This window comes from Myotis myotis, unplaced genomic scaffold (genome assembly GCF_014108235.1).
Source record: "Myotis myotis isolate mMyoMyo1 unplaced genomic scaffold, mMyoMyo1.p scaffold_m19_p_14, whole genome shotgun sequence".
NCBI lineage: Eukaryota > Metazoa > Chordata > Mammalia > Chiroptera > Vespertilionidae > Myotis > Myotis myotis.
Window position 1 is genome coordinate 43,851,483 of NW_023416318.1, and position 19,259 is coordinate 43,870,741.

The 19,259-nt window shown below is 51.6% G+C and overlaps 2 protein-coding genes, 1 long non-coding RNA gene and 2 other non-coding genes across 13 annotated transcripts in view; 2 read left to right on the forward strand and 3 right to left on the reverse strand.

Annotated features, from left to right (window-relative positions):
* Nucleotides 1-1,075, forward strand: OST4 (oligosaccharyltransferase complex subunit 4, non-catalytic). Its single transcript, XM_036335113.1, has 3 exons — nucleotides 1-6; nucleotides 103-240; nucleotides 840-1,075. Exon 2 carries the CDS (start codon nucleotides 104-106, stop codon nucleotides 215-217), a length of 114 nt encoding a protein of 37 aa, XP_036191006.1. The 5' UTR covers nucleotides 1-6; nucleotide 103; the 3' UTR covers nucleotides 218-240; nucleotides 840-1,075.
* AGBL5 (ATP/GTP binding protein like 5) lies at nucleotides 943-18,442 on the reverse strand. 9 transcript variants are annotated; one of them, XM_036335106.1, is made up of 15 exons: nucleotides 18,373-18,442; nucleotides 15,565-15,825; nucleotides 15,173-15,344; nucleotides 14,655-14,818; nucleotides 13,927-14,104; nucleotides 13,472-13,650; nucleotides 12,606-13,062; nucleotides 12,319-12,488; nucleotides 11,866-12,001; nucleotides 11,036-11,238; nucleotides 10,233-10,447; nucleotides 3,984-4,139; nucleotides 2,693-2,805; nucleotides 1,756-1,886; nucleotides 1,296-1,467 (listed from the first exon to the last, which is right to left on the reverse strand). In XM_036335106.1, the coding sequence occupies exons 2-15, from the start codon at nucleotides 15,777-15,779 to the stop codon at nucleotides 1,296-1,298; spliced, it is 2,661 nt and encodes an 886-aa protein (XP_036190999.1). In that variant the 5' UTR covers nucleotides 15,780-15,825; nucleotides 18,373-18,442. The 9 variants fall into 9 exon arrangements, 7 of the variants coding, with proteins under 7 accessions (XP_036191001.1, XP_036191003.1, XP_036191002.1 ...); XM_036335104.1 differs by lacking the exon at nucleotides 18,373-18,442 and adding an exon at nucleotides 16,837-16,979; XM_036335105.1 differs by lacking the exon at nucleotides 18,373-18,442 and adding an exon at nucleotides 16,431-16,641.
* Nucleotides 17,053-19,259, forward strand: part of LOC118669194 — a 3,901-nt gene continuing 1,694 nt past the window's right edge. The window contains exon 1 of the long non-coding RNA XR_004971909.1: nucleotides 17,053-18,837. This is a non-coding gene — a long non-coding RNA (uncharacterized LOC118669194). The remainder of the gene's footprint in view (nucleotides 18,838-19,259) is intronic.
* Nucleotides 17,308-17,380, reverse strand: TRNAA-AGC. Its single transcript has one exon. It is a non-coding gene; the product is annotated as a tRNA-Ala (tRNA).
* TRNAY-GUA lies at nucleotides 17,719-17,807 on the reverse strand. Its single transcript is given in 2 exon segments — nucleotides 17,719-17,754; nucleotides 17,771-17,807. It is a non-coding gene; the product is annotated as a tRNA-Tyr (tRNA).

The following is a 19,259-nucleotide window of genomic DNA, read 5'->3' on the forward strand; positions in this document are numbered from 1 at the left end:
GGTCAGGTGAGAGGCGCGCAGGCGACCAGGGGGGCGAGGACGGCCCTGGTCTGGGCAGGGAGTGGTGCCGGCCGCAGGCTCAGCCCGCCCTCTTCTCCGCAGGATGATCACCGACGTGCAGCTCGCCATCTTCGCCAACATGCTGGGCGTGTCGCTCTTCCTGCTTGTCGTTCTCTATCACTACGTGGCCGTCAACAATCCCAAGAAGCAGGAATGAAAGTGGCGCTTTCTCCGCCCCAGGTAACGGTCTGGGGCTGTAGCGCCCAGCCCGGGAGTGGCGAGGCCGTGCCAGGGCCTGCAGGGTTCGAAACTTCCCACCAGAAAGCGTGGGGCCAAGCACGCAGCGCCAGAACTGGGCCCCTTGTCCGCACAGGGAAGAGTGCCTTGCAGTGTCCCTCCCCCTTCAGCTGTCCCCTGGGTGGGTTTCCTAGGCCCCAGGTGCCCAAGTTGGGGGTATGGGTACAAGGTGGCACTGCCAGGTAGGGATGAGGGTACTGAGGATGCCATCCACGAATGAGGATTTGAGTTCTTCACTTAAACAGTCCTCACTTTTCCAAGATTATTTAGGCAGGTGTTTTTTTGTTTTTTTGTGTGAGTGAGGGATTGTAAAGATACAGAATTCTATTTCCATGTTCTGGGGCAAGAGACAGTGAGTTAGGGGTTGGCGGCTGTAGACCCAAGTCATAGAGAAGAAAGGGGGCGGGGGCGGGTTTGGAGACCAAGCTTAAGTGTGGGTCCCAACGTAAAGGGGAGAGAGGGTGGGTGGGAGTTGATTCCCGGAGGATTCCTCCGAGTAAAACAGCATTTTCCTTACCTCAGGTCTTTCCCCTCTTTTCTAGGGCTCCAGGACATAGTCTGAGGCAAGATGGAGGGTGTGAGGGGCCTTCACACTTCACTTCATCCCTTCTACCCATCACAGCATATAAAGCAACTACACCTGGATTTTTCCAAACAACTTTTATTTCCTCAAAGTCTTCCTTAACCCTATGGAACAAGAAGCTGCCACTGAGTAGGGCCCAGTATAGGGCTGCTTTCTTTTCTACTCCCTCCCCCCGATATAAAAATATAGATATTTTTGTGGTCCCAAAATCTTGTGCTGTGGAGGGAGGGAAGGGGTGACACATTCCCTGCTTTGTTCTGTCTCAAGGTGATGCTCTGTGATGCCTCAGCACGGTGTGAATGGCATTCTGAGGAGTTATAGTTGTCACATGGAATCAGCAGCTGAGGCAGGGGACTAGCACATTTCTCAGTGTTCCCCATCTTGTGGCTATATCCTGGGCATGAAGGTCAAGGCATCAGACCCGGGGAGAAACAGTGAATGGGGGAGATTTAGGGACAAAACAAACCTCAGGTTGGCCCAAGGGCCCCCCGCTGTAACAAGTCCGAGACTGGGAGTCAGGTAGACTACAGGAAATAGGAGAAATGGCAGGGGCAGAGTGGGGCCGTGGAGGTGCAGCCTGAGGCAGCCTGCAACAGAAAAGAGGAATCAGGGTTGTGAAAAGTTTGCTCCTTTGCTGGTCTGTTAGCCAGGGGCTGGGAAGTGAGAGCTGGGATGGGTAAGGATAGGCACAGTATTCTTATTCACTGGAGTGAAGACTGAGGCCATTATGGGGGAAAAACAGGTACTAGATTCCTAATGAAAGTACATTTAGTCTTCTGGGGGTCAAGGATTCAGGAAGGAAATGATCCTGAGTGGCAGAATTGGGAATGAGGGGGTAGAAAGGAGAAGTGGGGTGAGGGACAATCTGTGCTCACCCTGGTGCAGAGCGGGGTCCCGGCTCCGGCTCACTGCTCTCCCTGGTCCAGAGGATAGGGGATGTGGGGCCCGAAGAGCCTCTTATCCCTCTGCAAGTCGGCGGTGAGCCCCAGCCCAACCTGGACCTAGCCTGTGGACAGGGGGTGGGCTAAGAAGCTGGGTTCTTCCATGAATATTTGTGCTTCTAGAGTTCCCATGAGTAAGGGTGTAGTTTAGCAGTCAACACAGGTACTAGGACCTTTCATTCCTGGGCACGTTCCCTAGCTGAGAGGATAATAGAGAACTTGGGTTCAATCTATAACTATATACTCTCAGTCTTATTTAACTAGGGGAGGCAAAAGAATCCACCATTTAACCTCCATGGCTATATCATGGCCAAGATTTGTACCAAAGACAAGTACTGTGTAGAAAGCTTTTGGAGGATTGGTAGATCTTTCTCAGCCTTCTGTGCCTCAGCCCCTGCCAGACCAGCTTACGTTTCACCCGTCCATTCACCTTCTGCCTATACCCAACTTTAGCGAACTAGCATGGGGGTCTGGACTGAATTGGCGTTGGTGGCACAGCTGTTCCTAGGAGCAGCAATCAGATGTGTTACCTGGGGAATCCGGGACCCCTCCTGGCGGGAACTCTCCTCGGGCAGGTCTGGGCAGAAAGAGAGGAGAAACTAAGGGCAGGGGCAGACAAAGCCAAAGCTAGCAGGCTGAGGTCGGGGTATATCCAGCAGGGACATGGGGTTGAAAGCAAGCAAGAGACCTGGCTTGAAGGGGATGGGACACTGGACAGACAGGCACTCGAGACACCAGAAGAGCTCTCTTAAGTGGTTGGGGAGAGGTAAAGCAGTGCTGGGCATTCCCCCTCCTACTACCAGATGAACAGTTGCTTGTTGGGTTCTGCCATAGTTGTTATGCTGGGGACAGGAAGACCCAAAAATGTTACCTGTAATCGGGTCCTGACACAGGGGATCCGAGGTCCAGTTCCTAGTAGACCTTTCCCAATCACCATGACCGCCTCTGGCTTGTCCCCTGAGGACAGGAGTGAGCAGTTGCTCCCTGAGAACAAAAGAAACATATCAGGGTAGGGGCCACGGGGAAGAGGGAACTTCCTTTAGATTAGAGTTTCTCAATATTGGCATTATTGACATTTTGGGCTGGATAATTCTTTGTGTCATTCTAGGATATTTAGCAGCATCCCTGGCCTCTACCCATTAGAGCAGTGGTTCTCAACCTTCTGGCCCTTTAAATACAGTTCCTCATGTTGTGACCCAACCATAAAATTATTTTTGTTGCTACTTCATAACTGTAATGTTGCTACTGTTATGAATCGTCATGTAAATATCTGATACGCAGGATGGTCTTGGGCGACCCCTGTGAAAGGGTCATTTGACCGCCAAAGGGGTCGCAACCCACAGGTTGAGAACCACTGGATTAGAGGTTGTTCCTCTTCCTGCCCCTCCCCGTTTGTAACAACCCAAAATGTCTCTAGACATTGGCACATGTGCAGAGGTGGTGAGGTGGTTGCCCTTGGTTAAGAAGCTTGGCATGCTCTAGTCTTGTTCAAGGGGTGGAGCAGCAAATCAGAGCTTGAATTACTCTGAATTTATAGACCTTAGAGCAGTGGTTCTCAACCTTGGTTGCACATTAGAATCACCTGGGAATCTTTTTAAAATCCTGATTTCTGGGCCTCATCCTCCGTAAATTCTGTTTCTGTTACTAATGTTGTGGCAGCTGGGATAGAACAAAAGGAGAGCAGACGGCCAAGGTTTTGTGTGCTTGATATGGTCACACATTTGTGGTGATGGCAGGCCTATCCTTTTTTTCATTCTGCAGTTTTGTCTAATGTCCAGCTCCTGGAGTCAGGGAGCTTCAATCAGCAGGTAGGAAAAGTCATAATGCTCCTCAACTGTAAAAGTGAGGATTAAATGAGATAATGAGCTTAGAGCAGTGCCTGCCACATAGTAAGTGCTCAATAAATGGGAACTACTATTATACAAAGACATTGATTAAATTTCAGCTTCCTGTACAAGGGCATGGGTGTTTGGGGTTTAGGATCCTCTGGGCGGTAATTGATGCCCCTGGTCTACTGAGGCCTCTATCACATCAGTCAAGAAAGAGGTCCAGGTCCGGGGGCAACGGGGCTGCAGGACTTCCTCAGGAGCCTGCTCTCCACCCTGTGTGGGAAGGAAGGAAGGAGGCTGCCAACCTAGGTTTCAGTGGCAGTGCGTACAGACCTGATATGCTGAGTGAGCTGGGCAGTAGGCAGGAGCCCATGTTGCGTGAGGAGGCTAGGCTAGAACTGGCAGGAGTTGGGGATGAGGCCAGGCTGCTTGAAGTAAGGTGATAGGTCAGTGGCTGCTGCCGCCGTCTCCTGTCCTGGCTTCGGGGCTCTGAGTGGAAGGGACACAGCAGAGAGGGCAAGTAAGTGAGGCACTGTCAGTCCACCACTCCACTGGCTCTCCTTGGTCAGAAAATGCCCATTTTCAAACTTACCGCACCAGCGTCCCTTGTCTGAAGAAACCTAAGATGAGTATAACGTCCTCTGATACTTATTCCAGTGTCCAGTTCTCAGCCAGCCCTCATCCTCACTTCTCTGGCTAACCAACTTACCCACGAGCTCATTCTTTTGGCAAAGGAATTATTGAGCTTGGCTTCTAAACAGCTTTCCTAGGTTCTCCTCTTACCTCTAACTGCTCTTCAACTAATCTTCCTGCCCCTTAAATTGTGGTGTTCCCCACCATTCTATCCTTGGTCCTCTCTTGCTCAGCATATTTTAAACTCTCAAATCTCCCTCTAGCCCTTTTCTCCTGAGCTGCAGTTCTAACTGTCCACTGAACGTTTTTCTACCTGGCAGTCTTTCATGACCCAAACAAAATCCATTTTCTCCCACCCTTTCTTTTGTTCTCCCTATCTTCGGGAAGATTTTGCTAGAAACCTTGTTTCATCTTTCAACTCTTCCCTCACATTTTGTGTTTAACCAATTCTACCTTTACCTTCATTTGAATTTCTTCTTTATTCTCCTTGCTATTGCCAGTGTCCAGATATAGGTCTTTAGCTCATTCAGGCTTTTGAAAAATATTCTCCACTGGCCCCCTCCTTCCTTTTTACAATCCGTTCTTTAGGCAGATAACAGAAATTGCTATTCTGAAACACAGATCTGATCAAAAATCGTTTGGGCTCAGAGAAGGGGGAGATACTGAAGGTCTTTTAAAGGACAGAGTCTAAACCTTTGTATACAGCATTCAAAGCCCTGCCCACTGATTCAGGTCTACTCCTCCTCAGAAGGATGCTGACTTGACTTGATCCTTCACACCCTCTGCTACAACCCCTGGGGCTCCTAGCTGTGCAGTTCCTCTAAAATGTCTGTTGCCTAGGGAAACCCTGGATATCTTACGAGTCCCATCTCAAATGTCACCTCTGTGAGGCCTCCGTGACCATTAATGGTAGAATTGTTCTCTTCATTGTCTTTTATTCACGTGGCTAGTAATTATTTATGGTTTCTCCCTAATTAAATAAGTTAGTACATATAAAGGACTTAAAATAGTATCTGGCACATACTAAGTACTCAATAATGTTTGCCAATATTCTAATTAGAACTTGAGTTCCTTGTGGGTAGGGACCTTCTCTAATACTATGTATGCTGGGTACCAAGTAGAGGCTAAGACTGCGCCAAGAGTCAGAAACAACCAGAACTTAGGGGGCTAGGAAGAGTTGGTACAGCAATGCCAAAAGAAGTCAAAAGACAAAAGAAGTCAGAGACTCAATGCCAGTCAGTTAACCTGCAACATTACCCACCACAGAGATGCTGTAGAGCCCAGACCTGGGTAATTTTTGGTTAAAACAGGGATGTCACTATGATTTCCAAGGGACAGTGCACAGTAGGCAGAAATAACGAACTTGATAGAGGGGGAAACAGCAGGTTTCTAGATGGTCTGAGAAATCTCCATATACAGATGCATGTTGAAAATATATTAAGGGGTGAAGCCTCACCTACCCCAAGAAAGGATGAGAGAAAACAAGCAAGAGTGAGCGAAAGCCTTTGGGACGTTTGTAGGTTCTAGTAAGGAACTGCACGATAGTCAAGGAGGTATGAAGCAAAACAGCCAAACGATGTAAAAAAAAAGTCAGTGTGAAATGTAGGGATCATGGGAAAGATACTAAGGATGCACTCAGGAATCCTGTGCCTAAGGAGAAGACGACAAGGTCTGGTTGAGGGTAGAAGGCTGATCTGGAAAGTGTAAGGCATTTAGACAGCATTTCAACTCATCAAAGACTCTTAAGATCCAGCCAGCCCTGCTGTAAGTCTGGCAAAGTGAGCCCACAGCAGTTTCTCATGTTTGGCTTCTGGCCTTCTCAGTCCCCATGGAGACAAGAATGAAAGGGAAGAGCCCCAATTCTATTATTTCTTGGTTCTGAGGTATTATAGAAATGGCAGCTTAAGGCTGAGTGCAAGAGTGATATGCGATCAGCTCTGCTTCTAGAGGTTGTGAGATGATGTTTTATGGTCATCTGTTATAGGTTCCATTTTGGCAGTGGCAGGATAGTCCTGGGGCAGAGGTCTGAGAGGAGGAGCCAGACTGACCTCACCGGTGTATGAATTAGGATGGCTATTCTACAGCTCCCAAGTTTTTGTTCAGCAATATATTTGTTGATCATTTAATAAGTGCCAGGTAGGTGCTTGGGTGATAGGGATAAATAGATATGTTATGAGACATTTCCTGCCATCAAGTAAGTTTTAACATGAAACTTTTGTTTGCAGTAGAAAAGGTAAAGGTGGTGATAGTGCTAAAGGCATTCTTCCTGTGTCCTTTGACTCACTTCACAAAGGAACCTCCCCTCACTATTAGACTTTAGCTTCTCTACCAAAGCTGCCTGTCAGCTGAGCCATGGCATCAGAGGCCAGGAAAGGGTTCTCGTAACCTCAGGTTAAGCATCAGAGCTGGGAGGAATGAGGGCAATGGTGGAGGACAAGAGCTGAAGATGTAAAAAGAGTAAGTCCCTTGTCCTTTACCCCAGTGCCCCGCTGGATTGTCTGGAGGGCCAGGGCGTGTTTCAGTTATTGAGACTTGCTTGAATTCAGGGCCAGGACCAATATGAAGCGAGTGAGGCATCTGGGGCGCACATGTAAGGAGACCCTGGCCTGACCCTGAGAGCAAGTGCCTTCTTCTGTTCTGTGGCCTGGGCACCTCACTGGCCTCCCTGTCCTTGCCGTTTTTGTCAGTATGTAACCAACAGAAGCTGGTTTGCCTCTCTGCCCTCTCCCTGGCCTTCCTTTGGCCTCTGTTGCATCTGCTTTTACACCAGCATCTTGTAGACTTTTGACTTTCCTCACTCCACCATTGTATTAGCTATTCCCCATGGCCTCTCCTGCCTCTTCTGCAGGAGCTGAGCCTGGTCTGGGAAGGCCTTGGTGCTCATGGCCTCTTTGGCAGCCGGGGGGGAAGGAGGTGCAGAAGATCCTGGCACTATGGTCAAGGGCGTTGGGAGTGAAGGCTCTTCTGGCCTCCTGCCCCCGGAACACTCCTGTGCAGCCCAAGCTGGTTACTTGTTAGCCTTCTAAAATGTCATCCCTGAAGACAATCTGTCAGACCAGTTCCCTGAACCTCTACCTTAAGCTTCTGACTGGGTTGCCTGGATCTTTTCTGAAATTTCCTGGATAGCCCAATCTCATGTTTTGTTCTAGCCAATAAGGGAGAGTCACCAGTTAAATGTATAGTTAAGTGTGATATAATTTTTATACATTGGAGGAAATTTTCTTATAAATAACTACATAAGTGAAAGAAAATCTGTCAGATCACAATCCCATTATTGGGGTTTGGAAAGTATAGCTGCTTTATAGTTAGATCTCAGATACAGGTCATGTTCTTCTTCCTGTTTCGGAACCAAGTGTGTCTGCATCACAGGTCCCTGTCCCAAGCCAGGGCCAGTCTACCATCCTCGAGTCACATCAGGGACTTTAGGAGACGAAGCAGCAAACACTGCAGCACCAGTGAATGCCCAAGAGAACATAGGAGGCAGGATTCCTGGAATCTGACCTTTCAGCTGCTCATAGTATCCTGGTTTGGTATTAGCAACAACCCTCTTCTTGACCCCTTGACTGTAGACATAGTTTCGTAGTTCTTACAAATATTTACTCAAGTCCCTGGGATGTCTCTTTATGCAAACCAGTTCTCTCTGCTGCTAAGCTCATTCACCTGGGGGGACATAGTGTCTCACTTGGTTTTACCTGTGCCTGTATGTGGATGACTCCTAGACCCGACCCTGATGTCACCTTTTCTACAGTTTGGTCCTTCTTCTGCTTGCAGGGCATCTCCATATAAACTCATCACCTTTTCTTCCAACAATGTCTGCCACCATGATCTTTTTCTTTAGCTTATAGCCCTGAAGCTCTCTCCACCATCACTGAGGCCTACCACTGTTTCTAATTCTCTAGACCTGGTACAGGCGCTAGTCTTCTCATGCATAACCCACTCTAGGGACCCATGTCCCCTGCCCTGCCGATATACACAGTTCAGACAGCTCTCTTAACCTAAGTCTTTTATTCCCACCATTTTCAGAAGCAGCACCTATGTCTCATGAACACATCTTTGTTTTCAAGACATTCTTCTTCCTCCCACCTCTCTTCATCTGACGCCCATGGTGAAAGGTCTGGCCCTTGGAGCCAGCCAGTACACTTGCTCTTTGTCCTCCCTACGCAGCAGCCCTGGTCTGGCCATCATTCTCATCTCTGGAATGTTTCTGTCAAACCATATACCAACACTCATTCTTCAAAACCACTTCTCAACTAAACATTCTTTGGCTAATTACCTTGTTTACCTATGACAGTGGCTCCCCAAGTTCTCTGCATGTTTATAATGTGTGTATGCTTTTATGTTGTGTTTACTGTCCTGTGTCCCTATTAAGTTTTAAATGAGCCAACTAAAAATTACTTTGTACTGACTGAGAAACCCAGTTCTTGTCCCGCACTCTGCATGGGAGGGGTCAGGGAGGATGTTTGAAATGGCTGAGAATCCTCCAGTGAGGACCTAGAATAGGCTCTTTACTATGTCCCTTTTGTAGAAAGGGAAGGAGAATTTATAATGCTGATACTCCTTCCTAGGAACTATGAGTTAAGAGGAAAAGAAATTAGAAGAAAGATGGGAAACTCAAGTATACTGGGGCATGAAAAAATGTGTGAATAACTGCCACTAAACAGCTGTGCAATTTTGGATAAGTCACCTTTCAACAGCCTTAGTTTCCTCATCAGAAAAATAGAAACACCATCCATTCCACACGGACCTCATGAGTGTTAAATGAAATATATATGTGATACTGTTTTGTTCACTGTTTAAAGTTATTTAAATATAAGGCATTTTATTACTTTAATACTCCCCTTCAGACACAGTATACAAAAGTGCCCTTTTCAATGAAGATAGAATCTCAAAAGAATGGGACTTGGAATATAAGCAGAGGTAATGATGATGCATGTCAGAGATCGAACATGATACTGGTCAAAGTTGGGAAGGACCATTGCTCTCCTCTGGCTACTCAAACTAGGGCAGTCAGATGCCCACAGCAACGACCCAGTGCATGTTTCTGGTCTGCACCAAAGCTTTGATGCAAGCTGAATAGCAGGGAAATGCTAACAAGGTTGAGTGTGGCTTGGAGACCAGCAAAGCTTAGTTCCAGCTTATAAGCCTCCATACCCTGGCAAGACTTCTGTAGCCTGGAAGCCACATACAATATATCTGCGGTTTAGTGTACTTCCAGAAGTGGCTCTGCAACAGTCTCCCCGCCACAGCCTGGCCACTCCGAGAAATGGCTCTGCAGTACTTTCCCCTTCTTTTCCCTTCCAGGCCAGCTGCTTCTGGTATACATTCTGACCCAGAATCTCTTGTCTTATCAGGCAGGGTCTCATCAGGCCAAACTAGGGGTACTGATGCAGAGCTGAGCAACTGTGACCACTGCTGGAAGGGGCTAGACTGCTGCTTGGTATGCCTACAATAGAATCTGTCTGCAGGCCATTTTTCTTTGGACACGTTAGAATCCTTCTGATAACTTTCTGAATAGGCTCTGAAGCCAGGAATGATTTCAGTTCATGGGACCTTGGATAGGATTCTCCATCATTTCACAGTGCCGCGATTTGGACTGGGAGGGCATTCCTGACACTGCCTCCAACAAGGCCGCTTGACACTGTCCTTGAAGTGGAGGCTCCATGTCTGTGTGGCCCTGCTTCAGCTGGCGTTTCATCCTTACAAACTCCCCTGCCTCCCGATGTGCTGAGGCACAGCCACCCAGCACACCGCCTCTGCCACAAATACCGCTTGGAGCTCATGCCGCAGGGAACACCAGGTCACAGGAGAGGCTGCAAATTCTGCTATGAACTAATTTTATTGATTTGCTTCCTTGGTCCCAGTCCAAGTGTATATCTTCAAGCTCTCACTTCCCCCAACAATGCCCCAAACAACTAAACACCTGTTGCAGGGGCTCCCAGACTAGCTTACCTCTCACGGGGCCCAGCACCCGATGGTTGACCTTTTGGGTGCTAGAGCCCAGGCCCGGCAGCCCTGCAGACCGACTGCCATGAAAAGGAAAGCTGGGGGAGTTCTTCATCTGTGGAGAGTTTTGTTGGCTGCTGAGGCTACCGCCAGCACTTGTGCCAGTGCTAAAACTTCGCACACGGCTCAAGGTATTTTCAGAGCAGGAAACAGGCAACCCACTGCAAAGAAGCAGATGCCAGTCAACCATGATCCAGGGAGGTTGTGTCCCAAGTCTTTCCCCAGGGTCGATGCTCAGTAAAACGTCACCTCTGGGTGAAAACGCATAGGGACTCATTCAAAGGGAAAAGGGAGGAATTCTTTTGCTGTCTGACTGGGGCATACCAGCTGATCTCAGAATGTCTAGCACCCTTGTTCACACACATGCTCCGGCAGAAAATACATTAGGAGCTGGAAGGGCCATCCCTGGGCATCTTAAACGAGTGTAAATTCCTCCCGTTGCCTTGGTGCTGGCTTTTGGACCCCTCAACCAGTTATAGCCACTGGAAGCTGAGCCCTGCCCCCACCCCAATTATATTCGACTTTGTGCAGGGCTCTGATTCCCAGATACCTAGGAAGCGTGTAGCTCCAGGTAAAAAGGAAGAGGATCCATTCTCAAAAAATGAGCTGATGTTACTCAATTTTCCCTGAAAATATTTACCGTGTGGTCCTCTTAGAAGTAGGAAAGGGACACAGACCCCTGGGAATTCCCCGCTTAGAGTCCTATTTCACTCTCATACTCTTTGTCCCTTCCACCCTGCTGGTCTTACTTGTTGGTTTTGGGTAGAGTTCGAGAGCCTCTCTTCTTGTTGACACCCATGTTCACAGTGCTGCTCGGGCCTCGAGTGCTACGCACGTGTTTTAGCATCCAGGCCCGGAGGTTCGTGAGGCTGCTGTGCTCGGACAGCACAATCCGGGGCCACGGATTGCATTCTGCCATGTCCAGAGCTGCAATGGCCATAGCTCGTCCCACCTGTGGGGGAGTCCAGTTTGGCTCAGTGTCTTGGTCTTCCAACCAGGCTGCTGTGTTGGGGTGGGGTGCACAGCACAGTGGAAGGGGAGGCTAGACCTCAGATTTGTTCAATGGGGACTCCAATCTTAGTGCCAGGCCGTTTACCGATAGTGTATTTAGAGCTGCTCCCTAACCTGTTGTTCATTTGGGGCCCTCATCCATCATGAGTTGGGGCAGGTGTGCTTTCTGGCTGCACCAGGAAGGGTTTCTCCCAGCAGAAGGCGCTTTGATCTCTTCTATAACCAACAGCCCTTCCTACTCCCCTTGTGCCCTAGGACACCAGGGATCATCAAGATCACAGCACACGGGCTTTCAGCCCAGGGGTGAACTAACCCAATATAAGAAAGACAAGCTCAGAGGCAAAGAATCTGACTTAGATGTGCGAGGGGATTCTCTGTGGTGGTGGGGTCAGAAATAGAGCCCATTCATCCTCTCAACACTATTACAGTCAGAGGCCTACTCCTATTAACTGAGGAAAAGAGCCAGTGGTGAGACTCTCATCAGAGGAGCTTAGAGTCAGGCAGCAGGAGAGAAGGCCTTCCCAGACTTTGAGGTTCTCTTGTCCCCCACTTATCCCTATATTCATACCTGCTCAAACAACTCCACAGTATATCTGGAGGGGAAAGCCGGCGGGGGTGGGGGGCTGGCACGCCCGTTGTCATGGCAGGCGGCAGGGATGCTGTTTACTGAGCGTCCAGTGTTGTAGTTGCATTCAAGTGTGTAGCTAAGACACAGAGACCTTCATCAATGTCCTGCCTGGACAGAATCAGGACAAAACTATGGGGGACAGCCTAGTAATCTAAGAAGGTAATTACTTGGGGAAAAAATGGACACAAATAGAAAGTCCTAATTCCTAGTCACCAGCAACAGACCTCGGCACTCTATCACATACACAAAGATAGACTCCCAGACTAAAGCCAATAATGTTAACTGTGAGCTTGCCTTTTCAGAAGACTTGGGCCGTCCCCTGCCCTGCACACCCCGAGTTTTGCTTTCTTTAGGGAAGCTATTTCATCTACCGTATCCCAGTTTCCACCCAACCTGTGGATGATCCCTGAGGCTTTGTGGATTGCAACCCGGCCGCTTCCCTCCTTAGACTGGCCATCTCTGCGGTCTCGGGCATACATGTTCTTCTCTGAGAAATTGCAGCCCTGGAAGTCGAAGTGGGCTGAGTTCAAGGAGATGAGCTTTGGATAAAGCATATTTTCCACCTGTTTGGGGAGGAAAAAGGCAACTCAGAGACAGAAAGCAAGCCTGAGGGCAAGGAAGACATGGCAAGCATGCCTGCAACCCCTCCCACACTCACATGACATTCTGCGGATTCCTACCTGGGTGGTCTCATCAGTGAAGCTGTTTCCATACATGAAGCAGCCCCTTTTGGAAGCATGTCCGTGCAGGTCTACATAGTAAGCAACACCACTCTCTTTGGGGGGGATGGTGTCGGGGGCTGGCTGCTCAGCCTCAGTGGACCCTGGTGGCATAATCCACACACTGCTGGCCTTCTGTTCTGCAAGCTCAGTCTCTGTCCAGGACTCAGGGTTATCCCCATCGCATGAGTGCCCAAGGTGAGCTTCCATGTGGAGATTGTTGGCTTTCTCAAGGTCAGAAAGGGGGGCATCAGGGCAGAGACGAGGACTGTACTGTTGTGCAGAGGGACTCTGGGAGTTCAGACGGGAGTGCACATGGTGGTAGAGAAGCACAGCTTTAGCCCCGTAGATGGCCGGATGCAGGACTGCATCAGGCTTCAGGTACTGACGGTTCAGATTCACTCCACGCGAGTCTGTGCTGTAGGAGAACAAGGGCTGAAGCAGGGTCTAGAGGGCTGGACCAGCAGGACAGACACTAGAGTAGAAAAGAGACTACGGGAGACTGAGTTGTAAAAGGAGAGGCTGAAGTTGCATCAGGAAAGAAAGAACTGAGGATAGGCGCTCTCCTTAATCTGCTGTCACTCCTGCACAGACACCCGAGGACAGCTCCCAGGTGGACCTGCAGGTGTGCTAGCTCTGCTCCTTCCAGAGAGTGCTAGGAGATGGGGTCCCTTTCCTTCTCAGGTCACTGGACGATTAGATGGGCTCACCCTTATCAGGGTGCCAGAGGGTTGGGAATACAGGAAGAGGTAGATGATAGTGTCTCACTGAGCTGTAGGGCATATGGGGGACCGGAAGACGCCCCAGAGATCAGGGAGGCTTCTTACCGGTAGTGGCCCCGGACCACACCATCGGGGTTTAACATGGGGATCAGCTTAAAGACAAAGAGGCGACGTAGGGTTTGGGCCCGGGGATCATCAGGTCGAAGGATGAAGTCCAAAAAGCCATTGAAGACAAAGCTAGATGGAGTCTCTCCAGGGTGCACCCGACTGCTCAAGAAGAATATCTGATACAGAGAAGGGAGCAGCCATTAGGTTGTTACACTATAGTTCTACTGGACCAGTATCAGGGTGGGGCTGTGGGGAAGGGGATGAGGCAGGAATGAAGAGCCACTGGATTTCCAGCTGGCCGAGTCTGTAAGTGGAGTGGGAGCTGCTGCCCTTGCCTCAGAATGCAGGCTGAGCCTGCGATGACGATGCCTAGCGATAACGTGACTGTAAGCTACCAACAGTGCCTGCACTAGGAATGGCCAGGGTCTTGTCTTTATACTGTTCCCACTCACCCTCTTGCCTGTGAAACGGAATGGTCGGGGGGTGCTGATATCAGGAAATAGCTGCTCTAGACGGGGCTCTCGATCTTCTTGAAGCCCATGGTAGGAACTGATCGTTAGCAGATCTACACGAAGTCCATCCAGAGAATAGCAAAGGATCTCCCGGTGGTAATAGATGGTATCCACAGGGCTGTAGGGATACAAATCATTAAGCCATTAGAAGTCCCTAAAGTCCTAGCAAGAGGTGGGCCTTGTCAGGAGCCCAGGATTTGTAGATCTGGTACTTCACCCTGCCTTGGGGACCTTACAGTCCCTCATAGTGTTATAGGGGGCTGAGGATTTGGGTGGGTCTGCATTGCCTGAATGCAGAGTACAGGACAGGATAAACTTGTTTTTTCCCCAGTTGTTGGCTCCCTAGGATAGATTATTTTGCACAAAGAGCTGCCCTCTATTGGGACAGAAAAAAAAGGTGTGCTGACTAAATTCTGGATAACTGATGGGAGCTGGGGTATTAAGGGCTTCAACTGCACGGGTCGGGGGCGGGGGGGGGGGTGTGTGGAGTGTAGGTGGTGGTATGCTGAGAGCAAGGTCACATAGTAATATATTTGCCAAAGGTACCCCAAATCCCACATTCTGTACAGAGAAAAGAACTGTTTCAGGGTCTTAGGGCAAGTCCCAGAGGTAGCAGAGGTGCTGTGTGGTCCAGGACTGTGTGGCAGGAGTACGAATGGGGTTGGCACCTGCTATGGGTAGGGTGGTTCTCCAGAAAGCGCTGGTCTAGCTGGTTTAGCAAATCCTGGCAGTCACTGTAGGAGAAGGGGTAGCAGAAGGCGAAGAAGGTGGTGGCCCCACGGCCCTCTACGAAACGGTGAACAAAGGACAACACAAACTGCGTTTCTGTCATCTGAGGAGCAGAGGAAGAGGGAGGGGCAACATGCCATCGCTGTCAGAGCTAAGGCCCTAGTGGCGTCACCAGGGACTGACCTCACGCCCTCATCACATTTACCAACTTCCCTCCCATCACGTTTACCAACACACACACAGAAAGTCCCTCTGAGACGTTCCACATGACCATCAGCTTCCTGGGGGCTCCGTGCGGCAGGGGCTTCTCTGGGACTCCTGCCAGCGCTGCCGGGAAAGCAGGTACCAAACCCGGTGTCCTGCCTGCCAAGTGCTCAGTATCAAGGGTAACTCCTCTTCCTTTCCCGCCTCTGCTTTTAGCACCCAGGTCTTCCTTTCTGCCTCGGGATAAACTTACCTCAAAGGTAGGCCGGTCTCGAATGCGTTCCCAGCGTGGCCGGGTGGGCAGCGTGCGCACAAAGGGGGCCATGCCCTGGGAATACAGCTTGCTCTGCTTGTTCATGTTCATAATGTTGATCTTGATGAGTTTCCCTGGCGATCCTCCCCGGACACTGAAGTAAAACCATGACCTGAAGGCCAGAGTAGGAGAGGCCGGTGGTTATCGAGGGGGCTGGAGAGGGGGCATGTGGGAGGGTAGTGAGGAGGAGAGAGGGAGGAAGGAGGGGCAGGCAGAGGAGGAGGGCAGTGTGCTGGTATGAGCTGCAGGTCGAAGGGCTGTCGAGCGTGGGCCTGGGGACAGGGACACCGCCTCTCTCCTTCCTTCCTTCCACCCTCCACTCCTCCTCTCACCTGTTCCCATTCTCATACTCTGTTTCAGCACAGTCTGGTCGGGTCCACACGTTGAACTCATAGTCGGGGGAAGAGGCGGAGCTGCTGGTCGGGGGTAAGGCGCCCCCTGCCACTCCCTCCCCATCACTGGACACAGACTCCACTTTCTCCACATGGGCGAGGTTCCCCGAATCAAATCGAGAACTGAACAGCAGTCCCCCACAGCGCAGCTCCATGGCGGGGCCGGGAAAGCATCCTCCTGCTCCGCTCTGGCCCTGAGAGCTGAAGAAAAAGGGGGGCCGGGTTAGGCAGAGCGAGGGGAAAGGATGACAATATTTTTGGGGGGGACCTCCAGATAAATGAGCGCTCCTCTGAGGGAGTGCCCTGCGAGGTGAGAGGCTCTCTCCCCGCCAGAAAAGCCAGAGGCGGCCTTCCGGCCACACCAGGTTACAACTGACCTAAAGGACTCCATTTTACTACAGGGTGGCTGTCCCAAAAGGACACACTCGGCGGCTTACCTAGGCGGGGAAATACTACGAAATACTAAACTCGAAGCTTCTCCGCAGCCCAAGGGCTAGAGACTACAATCAGAGGGGTCGGACTGCCCAAGCCCAGCCCAGGGACACACGGCCACCGGAGAGCGGGCCCCCACCCGCCGGCAAGGCAGAGCGGAAAGAGCCAAGTTTCTAAGTTGCCGTGGGCAGGTCCTGTCTCCTCTCCACGCCTCTGCCCTCGCAGGCACTGGCCAGGCTCTCTCGTGTGGCTCCCCGAGCCCTGCCAGGCCGGCTCGTCCCGCTCGTCATGGCCCTTTGCCTATCATGGGAGAAAACTAGAAACGCGAGGCCTCTGCCAAGCCACAGGGCACTGGGCAGAAGCCACTCGCTCACCTAGAGGCTGCAGCTCAAGTCCAGCCGGGGCGCGGTCCGTTTCCACCCTCCTCAGCCCCGCAAGCCCTACTCTGGGAGTTGCGGGTGAATAATGGGTGCGGTTAGCACCCCTAAAAAGTGGCCGGTAGAGCCCCCACTGGGGCGGGGGCGGCTTCACCACCCTGGACCCTGAGGGACCGGGACTGCCCTGGGCGGGGTGGGGCTGGAGGCAGGAACCGGGCACCGCCGACTCCGGTAGAGGGAGGGCGGGGCCGGGAAAGGAGGCAGAGGTGAGGCCCCCGGGTGGGGGTGGGGGTGGGGCCGGGGGCCCGGGCTGAGGGGCGGGGCGGGGTTCCAGAGGCGCTCGGGGCTGAAAAGGGGGCGGCGCCGGGGGGGCGGGGCCCGCCCTCCACGCACAGCCCCTCACCTCTCTCGGGGCCGGCGATCCCGCTCCCTTTCCCGCTAGCGAGGCGCCACCTCGGGCCCCGGCACCCAGGACCCAAACAAAACCTGAGCGCCGCGGTGCCGGGACCCGGCTCTGCCAGGAAACAAGAAGTCTCTCGCCGATTGGCCGCGGGGACAGCTGGCCACCCGCCCAGTAAAGCCCGCTGCCATTGGCCAGTGCGCGGGGTTCCTCGGGCGCGCGCTACCTGAGCCGGTGCCGTTTGGGGCTGACCCGCCCGCCGGGCGGGAGGTTGCGCGAGCGCTTTCTCGGGAGATAGTCAACCGCCGGCCTGCCGGCAGGAGGGGACGAAGAGACCGAGTAGTAAACGGAAAAGACGTTAAAAACCAAGGGGCCATGTGTGAAAGTGATCACCGCCGGCCGCGCTCCTCTGGCTGTTACACTCAACCGGCTCAGCTGGTCTCCCGCTCCCCCCAGGGGCGGGCAAAAGCTGAGTGGAGGATGCGGGCATCGATCCCGCTACCTCTCGCATGCTAAGCGAGCGCTCTACCATTTGAGCTAATCCCCCGGCTGTGGCTGCCTCCCTTCCAGTTACCTTACACGTTGTTACAAGATGTCTGCTGACCAATGAAGAACCAAAATTCAGGACATTTATTTAGAACCAGAGTATGAGAGAACCATAGGCGAAGTTTTAAAAGGCAGAAATAACTACACGTAAGCAATAGTAAAGAAATTAAAACACCTAAAATATCTGCATTTAACCCACAAGAGAGTACTTACACTATACGTATCCCGACCAGTTTGCATATGTTTTACAGAACGTCGGTAGTGCTCAGGAATTCAGTCTGCCTTCGAATAAGTCTCCCACCGTCCAAGGTGGGTGGAGGTTAAAAAGATTGTACGAAGTCCTTCGAGCCGGAATCGAACCAGCGACCTAAGGATTGCCACGGCTCACCCACTACAGTCCTCCGCTCTACCAACTGAGCTATCGAAGGCCCCGCTGGTGAGGCCGTCCGCAGATTGCCCTCTAATGCTTACCGAGGCCTCACTACCCCGGGATCGCAGAGCTTTCCAGAGCCTGGACTCCACTTTCTATAGAAGCTCACACGGGCCAAGCCCCTCCAGACCACACGCAACAAGAAAGGCAGAGACGAGTGAGAGCAAAGGACCCACTTCCCAACCCCGGACGGAGGAAACGCGGGCAATACATTTCCCTTCCGTTTTCCTGCTTCCCACAAAACAGTGCACCCCCTCCCGCCGCCGCTCCCGGTGGCTTCCGTAGGACTGCGGAGGCCTGGAGACCCCGCTCGCGACCCTGACCTTCTGGGCAGCAGGGCCCAGCGGGGCCGGCACCCTCGCACGCTCTGCAACTGCAACGCGCCAGCCCCGTTCGCCAAGCCGACGGCTTGCTTTTGCTCTTCTTGCTCCCCATTCCCCTTCGCTTTATCCGGGGAAGCCAATAAAACCCTACTGCTCTCGTGGTGGGAAGTACATTCATTCAGTCCATGAACCAACGTTTTGTCGGCTATTCGTCCCGACTAGGGCAAGAAAGATACAAACCGCAGAGCTGCTCGAGGTTTGCAGGGCGGCGCGGGATCCAGCTGCCCCGAAACCCCGCGAGGTGGGACTGGCGGGCGGGGCCCAGAGGGGCCCTGGGCACGGCCACGTCCACCGGCCCCGCCCCTGCCCTGCCCCCTGCTCACACCTTCACTCTTTCCCCGGGCTGCAAAGCCAGCCCACAATCCTTTGCCCACTAGGAGCTCTGGGGGTTTCAAAACCAGGAACCTTGAAAACGAAAACCCAACTCTTGTGTGAATCCTTGCTGGGTCGTCAGATGGGGTGGGTGTGCGGGAAGACCTGACCTCCATTTCCAGCTCTGCGGCCAGCTGCCTGTGCAACCTGGTGATGATTTCAAGCCCCGCACCGGTCCGACATTTTTTGGGTTCTCGTGAGCTGTGCTTTTAAATCCGAGGTCTGATGCCGCTGAGCACAACACCTCTTTGCGCCCACCCACAAAGCAGGATGGTAACATCTTGATTTTAACTTGGCTCTGTTGCTGCAGTTGGTGCCATTGTGCCTCCGAGCGTTAGCTTGGGGTGTTTAGCACTCTCTTTGGGGGCGAGGGGCGGGGAGGGAAGACGGGGAAGCAGAACATATTTATGTTGTTACTTATTTGGGGGGGGGGGCGAAAGTCACATAGCACAATAAATAACTTTAAAGTATGAACACTTCAGCGGCATTTAATGCATTCACAATGTTGTGCAAATTACCGCCTCTCTCTAGTTTCAAAACTTTTTGTTTAATCACCAGCAGGCTTGGAAGAACACCTCCTACCCTTTTAAGCAATTACTCCCAACCACCATCCCCTGGCAACCACGAATCTGCTTTCTGACTGTATGGACTTGCCCATTCTGGAGATTTCATGGGGAAAAAAATCACAGAACATG

Coding starts and splice junctions, on each gene's coding strand:
- OST4 (XM_036335113.1), top strand. CDS start 104: ATGATCACCGACGTGCAGCTCGCCATCTTCGCCAACATGCTGGGCGTG.
- AGBL5 (XM_036335108.1), bottom strand. CDS start 15,779: ATGGAGCTGCGCTGTGGGGGACTGCTGTTCAGTTCTCGATTTGATTCG. Junction 11,239..11,865: donor CTGTGGAGTTGTTTGAGCAG/GTATGAATATAG, acceptor ACTCCCCCACAG/GTGGGACGAGCTATGGCCAT. Junction 2,806..3,983: donor CAGCTCACTCAGCATATCAG/GTCTGTACGCAC, acceptor TTTTGTTCTCAG/GGAGCAACTGCTCACTCCTG.